This window comes from Pistacia vera, unplaced genomic scaffold (assembly GCF_008641045.1).
Source record: "Pistacia vera cultivar Batoury unplaced genomic scaffold, PisVer_v2 Contig528, whole genome shotgun sequence".
NCBI classification, from domain to species: domain Eukaryota; kingdom Viridiplantae; phylum Streptophyta; class Magnoliopsida; order Sapindales; family Anacardiaceae; genus Pistacia; species Pistacia vera.
The window spans coordinates 678,313-698,187 of NW_022196366.1; the positions used below are offsets into that span (position 1 = coordinate 678,313).

At 32.5% G+C, this 19,875-nt stretch overlaps 2 protein-coding genes and 1 pseudogene across 2 annotated transcripts; 2 read left to right on the forward strand and 1 right to left on the reverse strand.

Annotated features, from left to right (window-relative positions):
• Window positions 1–636: 636 nt before the first annotated feature.
• Window positions 637–1,797, forward strand: LOC116107159 (putative clathrin assembly protein At1g25240). Its single transcript, XM_031393464.1, has one exon. The coding sequence runs from the start codon at window positions 637–639 to the stop codon at window positions 1,795–1,797; it is 1,161 nt and encodes a 386-aa protein (XP_031249324.1).
• Window positions 1,798–5,062: 3,265 nt separating this feature from the next.
• On the reverse strand, window positions 5,063–7,274 carry LOC116107124 (protein BASIC PENTACYSTEINE2-like). Its single transcript, XM_031393430.1, has 2 exons — window positions 7,085–7,274; window positions 5,063–6,333 (listed from the first exon to the last, which is right to left on the reverse strand). Exon 2 carries the CDS (start codon window positions 6,326–6,328, stop codon window positions 5,459–5,461), a length of 870 nt encoding a protein of 289 aa, XP_031249290.1. The 5' UTR covers window positions 6,329–6,333; window positions 7,085–7,274; the 3' UTR covers window positions 5,063–5,458.
• An 8,696-nt stretch (window positions 7,275–15,970) lies between these two features.
• Window positions 15,971–17,693, forward strand: LOC116107106 (annotated as a pseudogene).
• The last annotated feature ends 2,182 nt before the right edge of the window (window positions 17,694–19,875 follow it).

Sequence of the window (19,875 nt, forward strand, 5' to 3'; positions counted from 1 at the left end):
TTATTTCAGTAATTTCTGGGCTTTCAGTTGCACAATTTTTTGTTTTATAAATCTTTTAAATTAAAGAAGGTTTAGATTTTAGGGTATTTATTGTGTCAATAGTATACAATTCAATTTCAACATTTAATATTAAGTTAATTTCCATTTAACTCGTAATTAAATAAAATTTAAGAAAGTCATTAATAAAAGTGACAATTGTGCATCAAATAAACCACAATGATGCAATGAAACTGTAACCAGAAGTACAATCCAATTCTTCAAATACGAACGAATTTCATAAAAAAACCAATATTGAACAAGAATAATACCATTACTTAATGAGAAAAAGTGAGCTCAAGAAGAAGAGCCACTATTGAGTGATGAGTCAAATGAAGCCTACCTTGCAACGCGTATTAAAATTTAAAATGACAAAGTCAAAATTAATAAATGAAACAAATTACATTCTATTCTCGTCTAACAAGAGTTATGGGTACAGCACATGATGATAAATTAAGTAGTGGACGGCAATATTGTTGTTACATTTTGGGGTTCAAATTAGAGTTCTTTACAAGTCCATTAATTTATTTTTGATAAGAAACAACAAGGAATGACCAAATCTCACAAACTACCGGGCTAATTACACAGAGACATGAGGAGATGAGCCTGTGGAAGAGAGCGGCGGGTCTTCTCAAAGACCGCAACAGCATTTGGGCGGCGAGTTTTTGTAGAAAATCATCGTATCGTAATCCCGACCTCGAAGCGGCAATTATCAAAGCAACAAGCCACGATGAATTGCACGTTGATTATCGAAATGCGCAGAGAGTTTTAGTGCGGTTACGAAATTCGCCTCTCAGTGTAAAGCCTCTAGTATGGGCTCTCTCTAAACGTATGGAAAAAACCAAGAGTTGGGTTGTGGCCCTCAAGGGTTTGATTCTCATGCATGGCGTTTTTTGTTGTAAGATCCCGGCTGTACAAAGGATTGGACGTTTGCCCTTCGATCTTTCGAGTTTCAGTGATGGACATTCAAGAACGAGCAATTCGTGGGGTTTTAATAATTTTATTCGGGCTTATTATGCATTTTTGGATCAAAGATCGGCGTTTTTTTATGAACAAAGTAAACCAAGCGAGGAACCAATGATGCAAGAGTTGAATAAGCTGCAAAGTTTGCAGGATTTGCTAGATTTATTGCTACAAATCAAGCCGCTGGGGAAGAATATGCGTGTGACTTTGATTCTCGAGGCCATGGACTGTGTGGTGATCGAAATATATGATGTTTATAGCAGAATTTGCAACGGGATTGCACGGGTTCTAATGAGGATATATTCAGCCGGGCAAGGCGAAGTGGCCCTGGCGCTTAAAGTTCTTTTGAAAGCAACCGAACAAGGCGACGAATTGTCTCTATATTTTGAGTTTTGCAGAGATTTTGGTATTTTAAACACACTGGAGCTCCCGAAAGTCACACAGGTTCCAGAGGAAGATATTCGAGTTCTTGAAAGACTTATCAATGGCGTTCCAGAGAATAATGATAAAGGAGATTTAAAGAAGAAAGAGGACTCAGAAATGGCGGATTTAGATGATGATGATGTTGAAGAGAAAGCCATGGTGATGAAAGAAAATGAAAGTTGTGTTGATAATCAAGAACAAAAGTTGAGGACAATAATAACCGATGAATGGGAAGTTTTTGACGAAGATTTGAAGGTAAATGAAGAAGAAAATGTTGCAGAAAGATCGTCAAATCCATTCATAGATTCACCAAATGTTCTTCCTTTTGTGCCTGAACATAAACATGATCTTCCAGATTTAATTGGATTCTATTAATTGTCGTTTTTTTTCATGAAGATAAATTGTTGGCCTTTGCTTTTGCTTTTGCTTTATCCTTTAAGCAGCTCCTTCAACAGTGTAATTATGGATAAATTTGAAAGGAAAAAGAAAAAAAAAAAAAAGACTTAAGGTTTTTGTTTTTGTTTTTATTTTTATTTTTCTCTCCCTATTTATTTATTTTTTGGTTTTTGGTTTATATTGAAAAATCGTTTGGGAAACCATCTGTTAGATCAAGAAATAACCCTAACGTGGATCATTGATATTACAAACTAGATGTTAATTTTTTTATTTTTCCATTTTATGTTGGTATTAATAAGTATTTATATGCAGGGAAGAATTGTAAGTTTGTACACTTAATAATAAGCAGAATTACAGATAAATTTGGATTTAAAATATAAAATGAAAATGTGGGGCACCAAGGTTCTAACAATTATATGTAAATGAATATAACATTGTTGTAACGTTTTAGACATATCTTGAAAGTTGAAACTACAAAATATGTCTAAATTAAAACAAACCTTAAGCTAAATTAGCTGGTATATCATATATGTTAATGTACTTATGTTAGTAAGTGATTGTAGATGTAATATAAAATTTAGAATGTGCAAAATTTAACATAAATAATATCCAACTCAAGATTAATATAACATGTGCAATATTCATTGTATTATTTACAAACAAAATTGAATTTTGAAGACGTTGATTCACATCAATTTCTCCCAACCAATGTCTATCTAAATAAATGGGTAACTGCCAAATTGGTAAATTTTATTCTAAATTTAAAAAATTAGATAGCTAACATTTTATGACGAACGCTTAAGCAATAACTAATGCAAATCTAGACAACTAATTAGGAGTCTCAAAGAATCATGACCTCTCTCATTTGCATCTTTTTTAAGCAACACATTAACATTCACAAGCAACAAATATGCAACTTTTTCTGTACTTTCCAAGTACCTCCAATGATTCAGCCTTCAAAGCACAATGCATCAAGCTTGTTTTATTAGAGAAAATGTCACCTGAATTTTCCTGGCTACATATCTTCAAGGCAATACAATTATCTAAACTTACTTTGGGACAATTTGGTTGCCAAAAAGACTTATATCCAAACTAAAAGACAATCTAACAGTTTCCCTGATTAGACAGGGGTATGATAAATCAAACCAAAAGCTTTACTCCTGTCAACTTCAGTTACAGATGAACAAAAGGTCATTGAAGATATAGATAAAGATCTTAAAAGGTCATTTGCAAACATCAACAAGAGTACAATTTTGGAAACTAGGCCTTCCAATGCAAAATATATTTCCTACACTAGTATTCAAAACTATATTATCAGAGCAAATATCGGGATACCAATCACTGCCAAAATATTCCAACCCCAAGTAGACCACCTCCACATCAATGAATGGCAAACTCTAATCAATTTTAATTTTCATGAAGGAAAAAGCTAATTACCCTATGGATCTTAAACCAATAAGATTCCTAAACATCGATGAATTTGTATCATAAATCAATAAACTGCAGAACAGAGTACAAATTTAACATAAATCAACAAGCAGCACACAGAGGATTAGGTTTATTTGGTTGAAAACCTTCTAAGGTGTGAATGAAATAGAATAAAGATATCAGTCAAGAGGCAAACATAAAACACAGTTTCCAAATATCATGCAACCATCTGATTCAAATAATCAAACACAGAAATAGATGCAGCACATAGGTTCAAATGATACTAGATACAAGATACAACGATATCAACTTTTTTACTAGGAAAATAAGATAATAGTGAGGACTAACAAATAACTATTTTGCATACAAATAATGTGCTTATGGATTGGACACAGATCAAGGACAAGGAGTAAAGGTATTAGATATGGCTAACTTTTACCAGGACTTACTTCAAAGTTAACTAAGCAAAAAGCATTAACATCTCCTAATGAGCAGGCATTAAAAATGCAGATATTCCCTCCAGAAGCCCCACCTCATCATTATTATATACTACCTAATTAATGTTTGCTTTCACTCAAAGCATGGTTAACTGACCTGCACTTTTTATGATAAAATATCCACCAAGTTGCTGTTAGTTGAAGAATAACATTTGAATTCATTATTCAAAAAATGATACTTAGCAACCAGGTCAGAAGGTGAGGGTAGAGTGAAGCCAAACCCTTTGGCAAACACGACTGGTCCTTGAGGTTTGGCCTAAGTAACACTGGGAGTTGGGTCTGGTAAAATTTTCAAGTGACATACCTCAGCAATGAAATTTTCAATTTTCCTACGGCTAATGTATATTTTTCAATGAGTTCTATCATCAAATCCAAAACCATAACCAATGCAATACTCAATAACTAGAGTAAGCCAGCAATTTAGATGAATTATCGGGTTTCTACTCTTGACTCCCTTCCCCTTCACAGTATCTTCATACAAGCTGAAGTACAATTGAAAGTTTGAAACAAACATTCACCTTCATTACCAGTTTCAGAACATTACATATAGATAAAACAAAACATTTCATACAACATTTATTTCCTATATTCTCCTAAAACTTCATAAAATCCAAGGTAAAATTGATTAAAGTTCTCCTCATATGAATCATATAGCCTAAAGTATAATATAATTTGAATGTAGGTTATCAGTGACCTAGATATTTAAAATTCAGCAGCCACTAAAGAAAATTAATAAAGTATTTGCACTATCAGAAATTCATAGAAGAAAGCATATAAGTTGGTAAGCAAAAGGAATATGTTCACCTTAATATCCATTACTCAGAACGTAAAGGAGAAACAAAGGAAATCATGAGGAACCAATGACCTCAATTTCCCGTCCGATACTATGATAGTCATTTTGCATTTTCAATTGCATTCATTTCTATTAAGGCTGCTGCTTTAAAACTCATTAAGTCATGGCTTCAATAAACTTTATAATTTTCCATACAAGCGAATACAAGAAGACAAGCAACATATATTGCATATACGAAGGTATTTAGTCAATAAATATCACCAGAATTCCTCAAAATAGACAGACTAATCAAAGCAGAATAAAAAGAGATAACAATTCCAGACCATGGGCTGTGACTGTCATTAAGTATCACTCACAAGATATAAATCCATCAGTTGCAGTATATATATTTAAAAGAAAAGAGGTTGGAACTTAACAATGACAATTTTTTTCAAATAAAAAAGCAGAAAATTTCATTGATATTAACAATATCATCTTGCATTGAAGCAACAATAATAGAAATGCTACATCAAATTAAAGTCCTGCCTACTTAAATCTGTCAGTTGCTATTGCTAAAGAAGAAGTAAACAAAGTATCATTGCATGTCAGTACATCAAAAGATGGAAAAAGAAGATTACTGATTTGACAAGATTAAATAAAAGGGTAAAAGACGTTATCCAGAATCCAGTAAATGAAAACTCATCCACATCCTAATTCCTGGTGACTAGAAATTACAGTTTGCCCTTATAACAAAGCATAAAGAAAACTAGACAACAATTCTAAAAAGATCTCAGATGTCTGAATTTCAAAAACATGTATCATGAAGGAAAATTCATGGACTACAAAGTACCCAACAAGTCTCCGCAAAAGGCCACAGATATATATACAGGTGACACAGACCAAATGCCATGGGAGTCCTGTTACCGATACCAACGACGTACATCTATCTGATAGTCACGAACTTGTTGGTACCATGTCTAGCCCAGTGAGTCCTCAAATCAATTGGGTTAGCAAAATTATAACCTTCTGCCGCAAGTTTCTCCAATACCTTCTTAAACGCACCCTGACTCATCTTCCGTCCAGCTATCCTTGCACCACGCCTTTTGGTGCTCATTGGCAAAGGATACATTGATACATTCGTAGTACAACAAGCGGATTGCCAACCGCCACAGCCCCAGCGATAACATTGCTGGGGAGCTCCAGTACATGAGCAAACTGGAATTGGAATACCCGATATGTCCATATCAATCCCATTGATTACAACATCCATACTCTTCTTAGCTGGTTTCACACGTTGAACTGTAGCACCATTATTCTCCTTGGGCTTCCTAGCCTTCTTAGCTTTCGGGGTCTTGGGGGCACACCCGCCCTGCCTTTTCTTTATTTGAGGACCTTCATTTTTGACAACTGGCTCTTCAACCCTAGCCACCACTCTGTCATCTCTTGATGTAGTTGGTGCCACCGCCGGTGGTGGAGGTGGTGGCGGGGGCTGTAACATTTGCAAGGAGTGAGCCCCTGAAGTCTCCGGAAGAATCCCATAATTAGGATTCGGAGGTAACATGTTCAGAAACTTATCCCTCTGGTTTATCCAACTGTCCCTCACATAATTCATAGGAATCGATGTCTCCGAAACCACACAATCCCGAGGATGAAAGGCACCATTGGCTGTAACCATAAAATTTGGATCGCGACCGGGTAGAAAAGCCTTGGTGTCTCGGTCTCCCATGCTTGACATGAGCTGCAGACCGAGATGCCCTTTAAAGGACGGTTCATAGTAACCCCAATTGCGCATGTTCAAAGCATCATCATCCATGACAACTACATATTTTGAGCCAAAACAAAAGGTTTATAAATCAAATATCAGCTATAATCTCACAACAGTGGAAAAAAATTTTGAAACTAAGTAAACATAACATATATAAATAAAGCAAAGGCTTCAAAGCTAAGTTACCAAACATAATGCTGATAAATAAAGGGAAGCATAGTAAGAAATGTTTCTCAGACACAGATCCAGTAAAATATAACATTAAGAAAACAATAAAGATCTGCCAAATAAAACAATTTTCAATCACATGTATAGCTGAGTTTCGAAGTAAAAACCAAAATGTTAACCCAAATAAGTCCATTTTATGCTGGGTTAAGATTTCCATTTCCTTGGATCTGAAACAAAACAAGAATTTTAAGATCCAGAATGAACAAAAACCAAACTTTATTAAAATACCCACAAAAAATGCAACCTTTCAGATCCAAATTATTTCAAATTTTCCCACATTTTCCAACATTTCGTAGAAACCAAACAGAACCCACATGGAAACCGATGAGTAGATCTACAATCTATAGACATAAAAATGACATCTATAACACAAAAATAAAATCCCGTCCAAATCCATGACTAAGAATCATAGATCTCAGCCGATTCATACCAAAAGGTAACATTACAAAAACGAAAAAACAGAAAAATAAGTATATAAGGCAGTTTTAATAGGACAAGGACCCATATATTCAAAATATAGAAAGAGAGAGAGAGGAGAGAGAGAAAGAAAGAGAAAGAAAGAGAGAGAAAACTTACTTAGGGGGTGTAAACGGCTCTTTAGGGTTTTGCCCTTCTGGAGAGAGAAAGAGAAAGAGAAAGAGAAAGAAAGAGAGAGGAGAGAGAAACCTGAGAAAAAGAGAGAGAGAGATTAAGAATTAGAGATAAGAGAGAGGAGAGAGAAAGAGAAAGACAGAGGAGAGAGAAAGTCCCAAAAATGAAAGAGAGACCTAAAAATGTGTATCTATCAAAACATAAACTTATTTATATATGTAGTTTTTTTTTTTTTTTTACTTTTTCATTTTAATTATAATAAACTCAAATCTTGTTATTTATTTATTTATGTATTTTGTTGTTGTAATGTAGGACATGGCATGTGACAACAACACCCACCACACCAATAACTAAAACAAATGCTTCATTCTTATCCTCTTTTGTTGCAATTTGAGAGCACTTTATATTATTCTTGTGGGTTTATATGCTTTGCTTGTAAATAATGGCCAAACTTTTTTCTTTTTTACATTAGTGACAAATTTGGTCTTTGCCAGTATGCTACCAAATTGTCAAATGGGTTTATTTTTTATGAGAATTTCTTTCAGAAAAATGTTCCAATTTTTTTAAACTAGTTTAATTCAAGTTTTGTCTTTTATTAGTTGGTCAACTATGTAATATTGACTAATCCCATATAGCGGATTAATTTGTTTCAAATTTAAACGAAAGAGTAAGTAAATACTATTCAATATAATTAAGAAAGCTAATCCAAAATTCAGTTAGGACAATAAGTAATAGTTGAAGAGTAGAAAATAGAGTGAGTTGAAGTAAAAACTTTCTTAATAATAGTAAAACTCATCAGGCTTAATTGAAATACTATATATATATGGTATATCTGAATATTTTCAAGTATTCGGGAACCATTTTGATATAACTTCTTTTAGTAGAGCTTATGAAAATTAAATTTATTGACATACATCTTTTACAAATATATAACTATTATCAATAAATTATAATCATTTGTAAATAAATGTTAAAAGATTTTCTTAAGTTGAAATTACAAAAAAAAAATGGTTTTTTTTTTAATGAAAATTTGATGAGATTTTCGTGATATATTGGAGATTTGGCGTCATAAAGTAAGGATTAGTTATGTGAAAAAAGGTTGTCCCATTTTCATGCCTTTGTTTGGTATACTCTTTTAAAAAAGTTTATTAAAATAGATTATTTGATCAAGTAATTAAAATTTTGATTTTTTTTAGCATAATTTGTTTCATAAAGTTAATATATATATAACCCCATTTAACATGGAAATAGCCTACTTAATTAGGTTTAATTAAGTTTTTCAATTTCAACTTAATTAGGATTTTTTATACCACTTTTCTCAATTTCAAACTTTGTTTATACCTTCTTTTTCCAATTTTGAATGTAAACTTAAGTTTTCTTCTTTAAATTCACTTCATTTCCGTTTTGTGATAACTTTCTTCATAAATTTAATAATATATTTCATAAAACAAAGAAATTTTTAGTAAAAAAAGTTCAATGATTAGAATTTAAATTTAATGTTAATATATCTCTAGAATTTTTCATTAAGGCTAAACTTGCAAAACCAAAAAAAAAAAAAAAAAAAAAAAAAAAAAAAAAATTAAAGTGGGAATCCTATAAATAGGATGGGGTAAAAAATCACTTCCCTAAATTTAATATAACATAAAAAAAAAAAAAAATACCATTGGTAAACCTTACTTTTACATAAAATCTTGTAATGCTCAATTTTTATTGACTTAAGTCAAATTACCTTGAGACCACCTATCATATTTGTATGTACCTTGAATATTGGTTTATACGGTTCATAGTCTCAATGATTAGTTGAGGTACGTTCGAACACCTCAATCATAAAAAAAAAAAACAAAATTTAATATTATCCAACTATAAATGTAATAAATTTCTCATGATTAAATTTTATCATGCATATTTGATTTAATCCTTAACAAGGAAGTTTTTAGATACATCCCATATGTAGGTATATCTACAAATAATTGAATATTAATATCCCAAAAACATGAAAATATGTTTGAAAAAGAAATAAATAAATAAAAGAAAAGCTATTTTAGAGACTAAGAGAGAGGTCGGGTATACTTACTTTTGTCTCTTGTTCTTTTTATGCCGAAATGGTTGTCATAATCAAAGTATAAAATAAAATAAAAAACTTTGACACTTCATTCTTAAATTGCTTCTATATTTTTAAGGGAAATAATATAGGGACCGAATAATGCATACCGAATTCATACATTGTAACGCCCCATAGATTTACGTAATTTAATTTATACTCTTCTACTTTTAGTTGATTTTTGTTAGAGTTTTTTGAGAAAATATGAGAAAATGTCTTAAACTTGCATTAAGAGTAAAATGGTCTTTTTACTCAAAATTAGTTGACATTGTGAGTAGTGAAAAAAAGATAGAATTTCATGGAGAATGTAATAAATAAGGGTATATGGTAATTAACTAAGAGACATAGATGGAATTTTAAAAAAAGTGCAATGGCAAATAAGAAACATATATAATATTATGTTATATCAAAGATTGAAGAGTGAAACCCTACCACTCGTCACCCATTTTCACCTCTATATTCTCTCATTCTTAAATTCTTCTTCAAAGAAAATTCATAGATTTTGGGTCTTTTGAGTGGATTTTCAATCTCAAGCATCTTTAGGTAAGATCCTTACACTAAAAACTGAGTTTTAATTTTTAAAGTGTTGAATTTTGATGATTTGTGTTCATAGGTGTAAAACCCCATTCATTAATATATATTCGCTTTGGTTTTGTTTATAAGGAGGGACTTTTCTGTCATTTTAAAGTTTGTTTAGGGGTGAAAACGAAGAAATGGAAACTGTTGGTTTGCATGAGCAAGCCAAAAATCGGGTGCTTTTATATCGAAAAGATGATGTGGCAGGTTATAATAGAATTAAGAGAATTTGGGGGCTGTTATAAGAAAAAAATAATTTGTTTATATTAAATTTGGGCTGCTCGCCCAAAGAAGAAGAAGAAAGTTGAGAGAAGAAAACCGAGAGAAAGAAAAGAAAGAGAGAAAGGAAGAGAGAGAAGGGAAAAGAAGAGAGAAAGAAGGAAGAAGGAAGAGAGACTTCGGCGCGGGAGAGGAAAGGGAAGCGAGAGAAAAGGGAAAGAAAAAGATAATGAGGGAGAAAGTGAGGTGAAGAAAGGATGTGCTTGGCACTGAGCATTTCGGGTTGAGCTGAATTTTTTGTGAGTGGATCTAAATTGTTTTCTTGAAAAACTTATACTTAACCTTTGCATGTCAAGATATGATTTTGTTTGGGCTTTGCTAAATTTCTATTCATGTATGTGTTTTGTGACATATTGTTTTATGTGGGTTCGGCTGGTGTGTTAGGATGTGTTGGTTGCCAAATATTTTGCTGTTATATGGAGGTTGCGGGCTTATACTGCTGCGGTTTCGGTTGAATTCTGGAAGTTTGTTTGGGAGTGAAAACTTGTTTAACTTACCTTTGCATGTCACAGCTGGACAAGTTTTGTGTAATATTTTATTAATGTATTCAGAGGGAATGAATTTTCATGTTGAGTGTCATGCAAATGATTTATATAACTCTCATGATGATAAAGCTTTTTGACAATATGATTTTGAGTTGGAAAAAGACTTGTAGAGAAAAGTTTTGGTTTTGGTCTTTTTTTTAGTGGACTGCTACTTGGGTTTGGAATGGATGGGTCATTGAAGAGTGAATGGAGTTTGCATTAAATTGTTGAAGTAAGGGTTGAGTTGTCTTACTTGTTCAATTTGTGGGACATGGCCTTCATGAATTTCTTTATACTTTCCTTGGGCTTACTTATTTAAAATCACTTCTTCATCTTGATTTTTTGTATGTGTTATTGTAGAAAATGTCTTAATATTGGTTATTGACCAGATTAAAAGGAATTATTGTTCACATGTGGTGTCGAATTAATGCGTGGTGATATGATGTTGTGGTAAATTTAAGTCTGGGTTAAAATGTCAGTTCTGAAACATGTTTAAAAAATTGTAGTTTCACCCTTGTATGTGATTTTTGATATTATGTCATATATGCATGATTTATAAGCACTTATATAATATGCTCTTGACTTATATGTTACTTGAGATTATGATGGATATTTGTGGTGCTACAACCACCATAACGAAGTACCCATCCCCCAGTTTCAGGCTCTGCCCATGCAATGCAGGATTCGCTGGGTATTGAGATATTCGGTCTTCAGGCTCTGCGCATGCGTTTTGAGATATTTAGTGTTCTGCCTGGGCATTGAGTTTGTCCGCCAGGTATTGAGATAGTTTTCTTCAGGCTCTTCCGCGCGATGATAGATCTTGCCGGGTATCGAGATGTATTTCCCAGCTCTGCCTGTGTGTGGGTCCCCACCAGGTATCGAGATTTTTCCCCAGGTACTAGTTGTGGTGAGAACCTTTAATATCAGTTTACTGTTTCGAACGGATATCAGTTTAAAGTTTTCAGATACCGCCTACAGTTTTCAGTATCAGTTAATAGTTTCAGTTTTCAGTATCTGATGATAGGTGCATTAGTTATATGAAACATTTGATGTTTGTAGCACGATTTTAGAAAACATTGTCTTTAGAAGCATAAGCATTTACAGCTATTCTTTAAGTTCTCATAAAGAATTTTCAGCATTTAGTAATGAGCTAGGATCAGAAATTGTTGTCAGTTTAATTGATCAGATTTATATACTTAGAACAATTAGGAATGAGTTATGCTGCATACATGGATGTTTAGCTGCCACCATAAAAGATGTTCATGGAATCATGTTGTTTTGTATTTTATAAGAACCATTGCATGCCATAACTTTTGTTTGACGAATGTTTTGCAAACTCCCCCTTTTCCCCACTCACTGAGTATTTCAGCTCACCCCTTTTAAAGTGCCCCCCCCCCCCCCCCCCCCCCCCCCCCCCCCCCCACCACCAAACCTTTCGGAGATCGTGCCGAGCAGTGAGCCTCCGCTCAGGGTTGTGCCACGCGTTGACATCTTTTATGTGGGTTTTATATTTATGTCGCATTGTAAAATTGGACTTTCGTTTCAAGAACTCATGTTTCCTTCATGTATTTCCTTTTGTTACAATTTTGGAATGTGTAGTATAAGTGGAAAACCTGATACCACAAGTTTCCCTAACTCTTTTCTTTGTAAAACGAAAGATGATGCATGTCTTTTTTTTTAGATGTTGGAAACGGGAATACTATGATGTTATTCAGGAAAAGTATGTCTTTAAACAGGTTTCGCAGTTTTTCTACATGGCACGTCTCGAGTATCCGAGTCTTGTGGGAGCGCCCGGATCCTACGGGATGAGAAAATTCAGGACGGGTCGTGTCAATAGGAGTTAAGAGAAAGAGAGTTGAATCAAAGAAGATTCTTAAATGGTTGGATTGCTCACATATAAGGCAAGTAAATCCTACCCTAAGTATGATTTAAGTTATGTTGTGTAGAGAATTTCTTTTATGCATATATATGTGTTATATGTAGAATTGTTGATGGATTTAATGTTGAATGATGATTATAACTTATCCATGAGAAGTTGTATTGGTGTATTTGATGTTTGATGAATGTTTGGATGAGATTTGGAAGAATTGGAGTGGAAATTTTGGAGTGTATATTTTGGGCAGATTTGGCGTTAAATATGGAGGGTTTTATTCTCAATTTTTGGTGACTTAGAAAAGAGATAGAAGTGTAGCCAAATTAGAGTTGCTTTGTGCACATAAGTTGTTTGATGAAATGTCAAAGAGAAGTATTTGTATGAGTATGATTATGATTATGTTTTACATTGAGATGAGTTTGTAAATGGTAGAGAATGACATGTTTGCATTTCATATTGCATAATTGTATTTAAACATGTGATTTTAGAAAGAATTATAAGCATGAAACCATCTACATGCATATATATATTCATAAGAGCATGAAAAAGTGCTAAAGAATGTTAAAGAGTAAATAGAAAGAAATGAGAATATTAAAGAAGTTCCAAATCTGAATTTTATTTAAAGAAGTATAAAAAGATAAAAAGAAGAAAATGTTGTTGCGATGGAGAACCGTGAGTGACAAGAAGAATTTTCCTCACATGCACACCGCCTTTAGTGAGCGGTCTAAGAAGAAGAAAGAAGAATTGGTACAATCCGTAAGAGTGCATGTGGATGAGGGCTGTACCCAAGAAAGAAGAATACACTCACACGGCCAAGGTTCCAAATCCATGCCTCAATCGAATCCGATCGGCAAAAGAATAAGAAAGAAAAGAATGAGAAAGAAAAGAAAGATTAGAAAAGAAAGAAATACTAGAAAAGGAAGCAAAGAAAGAAATACAGAGAAAAGAAACAGAAAAAAGAAAAGAAAGAAGAATAGAAAAGAAAATGCATATTTTTATACATTTTTGCATTTGCATTATATATATGCATCATACCATGTCCGTTATCTGAGTAGTGAGAAATTAGAACAGAGAGAAACAAAAGAGAGAGAACAGAGAGAAAGAACAAAGAGAAATAACAAAAAAGCAACAGAGAGAAAAACAGAGTAAGAGTAGAGAAAGAATAGAGAAGAATGGGGAAAATGTAAAGTAAGGAAATAAATTCAGAATTTAAGCAACGGAGAGAAAAGGGTAGCATAACGGGTTTACTTACTGAACAATTAGTGTTCACCCCGTTGTTTCCAATGTTTTTGCAGGTAACAGGTGAAATGCGGTCATTTGGAACAGTCACGCAGCGGAAGGGTTAGGCAAAACTGTCAAGTTAATATTTTGAGACTTTATTATATTATGTAAAGTTTTGTGTATAAAGAAAATTAAATATGGGCTCATACTTTTATACTCGTTTATATATTTTCTTATATATATTTAATGAGTTTTTACTGTTATTTTACGAGTATACTAGCTAGAAAAAGAGTCATTATATGCATCGAATGACGTGACGTCATCCTGACCGTCGATTAATTATGAATTTCTTTTTTCAGAAAACATAATGGCGTCACGTCATTCGGTGCATGAATTCAATGCGCATTATTCGATAACTGGTAACTATAGCATTGCTCTATTTTTAATATTGCTCCAATTTCAACTATTTGAATTTAACTTAATATTAACTTTTTGACATATCTTTGTTTTCTTTTATATTTTTCTTATGTACTCCCTCCTCCAAATTTTACAATCTTAATTTACAAAATATTCATACTAAAATATTCCTTAGATTATGCTTTTATATTTTCAAATCGATGAGTTAAATTTTCAGGTTTAAATATTTTCATTTATTATAAAAAAAAAAAAAAAAAAAAAAAAAAAAAAATTCTATCACATCTGTCATTTAAAGAGACCACTTATACAAAAAGTACAATATATGGTTAAAAGAACCATTTTTTAGTTCTATAGTCAATGAATTGGGCCGTTACAATTCAAGCCATACTAGAAGGGCATATTATTAGTCCAATAATATCACCAGACCAAAAAGCTTTTCAAGGCCCACAATCATACTTGATGGATACACTATAATAATTAATAATAACATTAAATTGTATCATTTATAACACAAAAAATCGTACTATTTTGCAACTCTTTTATGGGAATACTTATATGTTACTAATATGAAGTATGAGTTGTTGAACTTGGTTTTGGCTGTAAAAATGATGGAAAAGTTATAAATGTTGAGGCAATTAAAACTTCCAAGACACAGATTGAATAGAAAAAAGGTGGGACGTTTGAAGTAGTTGGGCAAGAAAGTAGTGGGTTTATGTGTATCCTTGAAAGATAAAATGAATAAATCGAGAGTCATGAACAAGAATTTGCCGGAACATAAAGCGATTGAATGTTGAAATATTTGCATGATCAAAGCGTGTTAATATTAAACATAGAAAACTCTCGTATGCATCCACAGTCACGATAGATTGCATGGAAGTGTATTTTGTATGAAATCATGCGATTAGAGAGAGGGATTCTATTTTTTTTTTTATATGAAATCATGCAAATAGTGCAGCAATGCATAATCTAAATTTAAATGATAACCACATGCCTCATTTCATTAAATTCCCCACCAATTTATTGCTTGGCACTTGTGCATGTGTGATCAAGCTGAGTTACATCATGTTTATATGTAATTTGTCCCTTGAACTTTCATTAGTTCCCGCCTTATCGTATATTCAATGGAGTGCACAAAAGAGGAAGAGGGGGATGAGAGGGTTTTTAGGTAAGAGGTTTTGGTGACATGGGCATCCGATTGAGTTTGATGGTCCTAGGCATATGTTAAAATGCTTCTTGAAATGGGAATTCTGAGACAACACTTATGCAATGGATTGGCAAGCTGTCATTTCAACTGAAGTTCGTCGCCTACCTCCTATCATACCTTAGTATTGTTAGAGGAGCCAAGGGGGCATCAACTCAACATCATGTGCAAGCATTGCCGATATGTGGTGAAGCCTTAACTCAATGCCCCTATTTTTCTAATTTTTATTTTTATTTCATTGAATCCAGTGTTCCATGATATAAATTAATTATTGCCATTTATAATGATATACGGAGATGGATAGAAAATATTTATATGCAAATAGTATGTTAAGAAGCACGGTAGAAATATTTTTTATGATAAGTAACTGTAAACAATTTTTTTGTCAACAAGATATTACTTACAATTTATAGATATATCAAATCTATATGGTGGGAACATTATATAAAACCTCTTAAAAATAATTTATAGGCATGTAGTTTAGGTACATAGCGAAGCTTTCTAACAATAGTTATGAAAAGAAAAAATAGATACAACAAAAGTATCATATCACCTGTGTTCAAATGGATGAATTCATGTTAGGATATGTATTAGTTTTCTTATTATGGAATATATTAAAAATTATGTATATTGACTATCCATGTGACAAAGTTTAGTGTTTGTATGATGGCCAGGCTGGGGTCATCATATGGTTTGCATAAGAGATAACTTTATTTTGCCTTCAAAGAATATGGTTGTGCTTACTAAGATGTGAAAGACACACGTCCAGGGTAAGTCTAATTAGTTGAATACATAGCCTATCCTGCATGTTGTCTTTCACTCAAATGGGTTTGGGAATGTTTGTTGTGGTAAATGGGGTGGAAATGGGGTCCGATGACCGGATACCAAATCCATGATTTCCTGGATCGCTTATGCATGCTTTGCTCGCAAGGTTAGTCCTTCTTATATACATGCCCCATCTAATTTAACTCCTATTTCATTGCTTTAAACACTGATTAAATTAACCACATTACATTTGTAGGAAAGGAGTTGTGTGACACTTCAAGAAGAAAAGCATGGAATTGAGACTTCTTCACGTTGTAGCATACAACCAACCATGGTTTGGTCAATGGGGCTACAAAATTTGGGCGTGGCAGCTTCGGTGTGACTCAACCGTCTACCAAAAAGCCATTGAGAATATCAATCCATGCCTACTAGTTTACTCATTCAACATCTCGCCAATTTCAACCATTATCCCACTCATTTTCTCAAGATACCAAAACAGATTCACTGACATTCATTGGGGCACTTGGTGACCTATTGTTCTATTGGAACTCAAGTCTAGACTTCCGAAAGAAAATTGTGGCGGTTCCTACAACCCCGGAATCTTAGTTGATACAACTTGTAGATGGTCAGCCAAGAGAGTTGAAATGGCGACTAGAGTGATTGTTGAAGCATTGAAAAGTTCTGAATCCAGATGGGTTTCAAGGCAAGAAGTTAGGGATGTTGCTCGTGCATATATTGGTGACACGGGATTGCTTGATTTTGTTCTCAAGTCGCTTGGAAATCACATTGTGGGGAAGCATTTGGTTCGCCGTAGCTTGAATCCTGTGACAAAGGTTTTAGAGTATTGTTTGGAAGACATTTCTAATATATTTCCTAACCAAGATTTGGCCTTCAATAATTCAAACATCAAAGCTCAGTATAAGATAACAGGGTCTCAATTGACCAAGGATATGCAAACTTTGTTCAAGTATATTTTTAAAGTGGACCAAAAGCAAGCAATAAGCTCAGGGGTTCTCAGTGGAATAGCAATGGCTTCCAGGATAATTCTCGACACCAAATGTTTTGTTAAAGAATATGGGGGCGAGTTTTGTTCTAATAAAGTTGAATTGGACATGGAAGGGAAATTAAAGCTTTATTGTACGGTCACATTAAGAAACAATGAACAAGCCAATGAAGAAATGAAGAAAACAATAATCCAATTACCATATGAATGCATTACGCTAAAGAATAATGCTACATTTGATGAGCTTAAGTTAGAAGTGGAAAGGAGCTTCAGGGAAGTGTATTGGGGATTGAGGAGTTTTAATGTTGAATCAATAGTGAATTTGAATGCCAAAGGATCGGATTTGGTTTTTGAGGTTGTTGAAGTTGGGAGAAAAATTGTTTTTGAGGGAAGTATCAGCAAAGAGAGAGGGATTATGAATGATGAAATGTTTGAAAATGGGGTAAGAAATTGTGTTGTAGATTGTGGTTGTGGAGCAGAAGATGATGATGGAGAAAGAATGATTAGCTGTGACATTTGTGAAGTGTGGCAGCACACAAGGTGTGTTGGGATTCCTAACAATGAAGAAAATCCTCCTATATTTCTTTGTAATAGGTGTGAGCAAGAGATTGTGAACTTACCTTCTTTACCATAGCTACCCGTATTATGAACATTTTGGCAATGATTTTTACTTGTTTGGCATTTACATTCATGCTCAAGTGATCTTATTTTTTCTATTTTCTTTTTGTAATCCATGTTACAAAGAACATTTACTTTTAGGGCATGTTTGACACATCTCTACTTCTTTTTTTTTTTTTTTTTTAATCAGGATGTTCAAACCAGCTTACAGATTGACACATGACATAACATAGTATTAAGTAAACTGCATAACACTAAATAATATAATATTATGTAATGTTATACAAAATGTTGTATGATGTTTGGTAGAACATTGTATTGTATTATTTTTATTCACCATTGATCAATCACTACATATTTAAATTCATAAACATTAAAATAAGTTGGCAGTGTTTAAAATTAATGCTAAGTAAAATTGCATTAACTAAAACAATGGTTTTAGTAGACATTATTTAATACAAAATATATTGCTTTATTTTAAACTTATTATTTAATACAATGCAAAATAATAAAAAAGCATTGTATTAAATAATAAGATTAAAATAAAGCAATATATTTTGTATTAAATAATGCCTACTAAAACCATTGTTTTAGTTAATGCAATTTTACTTAGCATTAATTTTAAACACTGCCAACTTATTTTAATGTTTATGAATTTAAATATGTAGTGATTGATCAACGGTGAATAAAAATTATACAATACAATATTCTACCAAACATCATACAACATTTTGTATAACATTACATAATATGATGCAATGTTATGCTATAAAATCTGCGTAGTGCTATGCAATGTTGCGTGCCCAACATACCCTTAGATTTTCTCCAATATTTTCTTAAGTAATAAAATGATATTAGGTTTACTTAAGGTATATACATTTATTCTCTAGAAGACTAGGACGATATTGGGCTAGAAAAATCTCAAGTAAAGCCCAATCTACTGAAGGGAACTGGTCAAGCCCGTCCAATATGAAGGTTACGAAAATTCTTGATACCCTCTAGGTTGTATCTCAAATTTAATACACCGACAATTTTGAAATATGTTAATTAAACCCAATAATTTGATAGGCTCTATTGAAAGCAAACTTTGACACAACATTTTTGTATAAATACCATTTTAGCCTCACTCATTTGGTAGTGTATAATTTTATTTTTCAGATAAGATATTTAATTTTTTTCTTCAATTTTTTTATGAATATTTAGAATTATAAAAATTAATTTACGGTTTGAGAGTTTTGCAAATAATTTGTTAAATTGAGATTATAATAATTACCCCTCACAATTTGGAATCGAGCATTTACTTTGGGAACTCTTTTGTTGAGTTTTACCTATTTTGAATGAGACAAGAAAAATAGCAAGACTAATAATACAATTGATCTACTCCGAGTGAGATATTTTCCTTTAATAAGAAATTAATTAAACCATTTGGCTTGTGGTTAGATGGCAAGACCTTATGTTATCTAAAGGTCTTATGTTTAAGTCTCATCAAGTGACCACCTATCACATCTGTGATTTATTTGACTCATTAGATTTATAAGGTATTCAATCGATTCCGAAGATTAGTTGAGATACGTGCAAGCTGGTCCGGACACTCCGATCACCAAAAAAAAAAAAATCAGCAAAATTAAACTTTTTAACATTTTTTTTTTTTTTTTTTTTGAACACTTATTTATACATCATAACTTAACAGTTATAAACATAAAAATTGAACGGACTCTCCACTATTTGGGATTTACATGAAGTTAAAAAAAACTACTTTCACTAAACTTTATCTCAACAAGTAAAAAACTCAATCCCATTAAAATAGGAAGTTTTGACTTGACTACTTTATTAATTTAATAAAATATGCACATAACAGGTCTGCGATGGAAGTCTCTGTTTATGCTTTTAATTAGATTTTGTTTACTCTTTAACCCCATTTAGTAAGTTCAAGAGAGAGAAAAAAATATTTGCATTTAATGTAAAAATATATTAGTAAAGATGACCTTTAATTAGCATTTATTATAACCAATTGGATCAGCTTAATTGTTAGGATTGAAGGTCTGATATAATTTCTTGTTAATTTGTCCAGACTAGAGAGCCATTATATATATATATATATATATATATTCAACAACCCTTTAAAATTACTTTTTGCATAGTTTATTAGTGAATATATCAATTTAAAATATATCAAAAGACAAAAAAAAATTACCAAA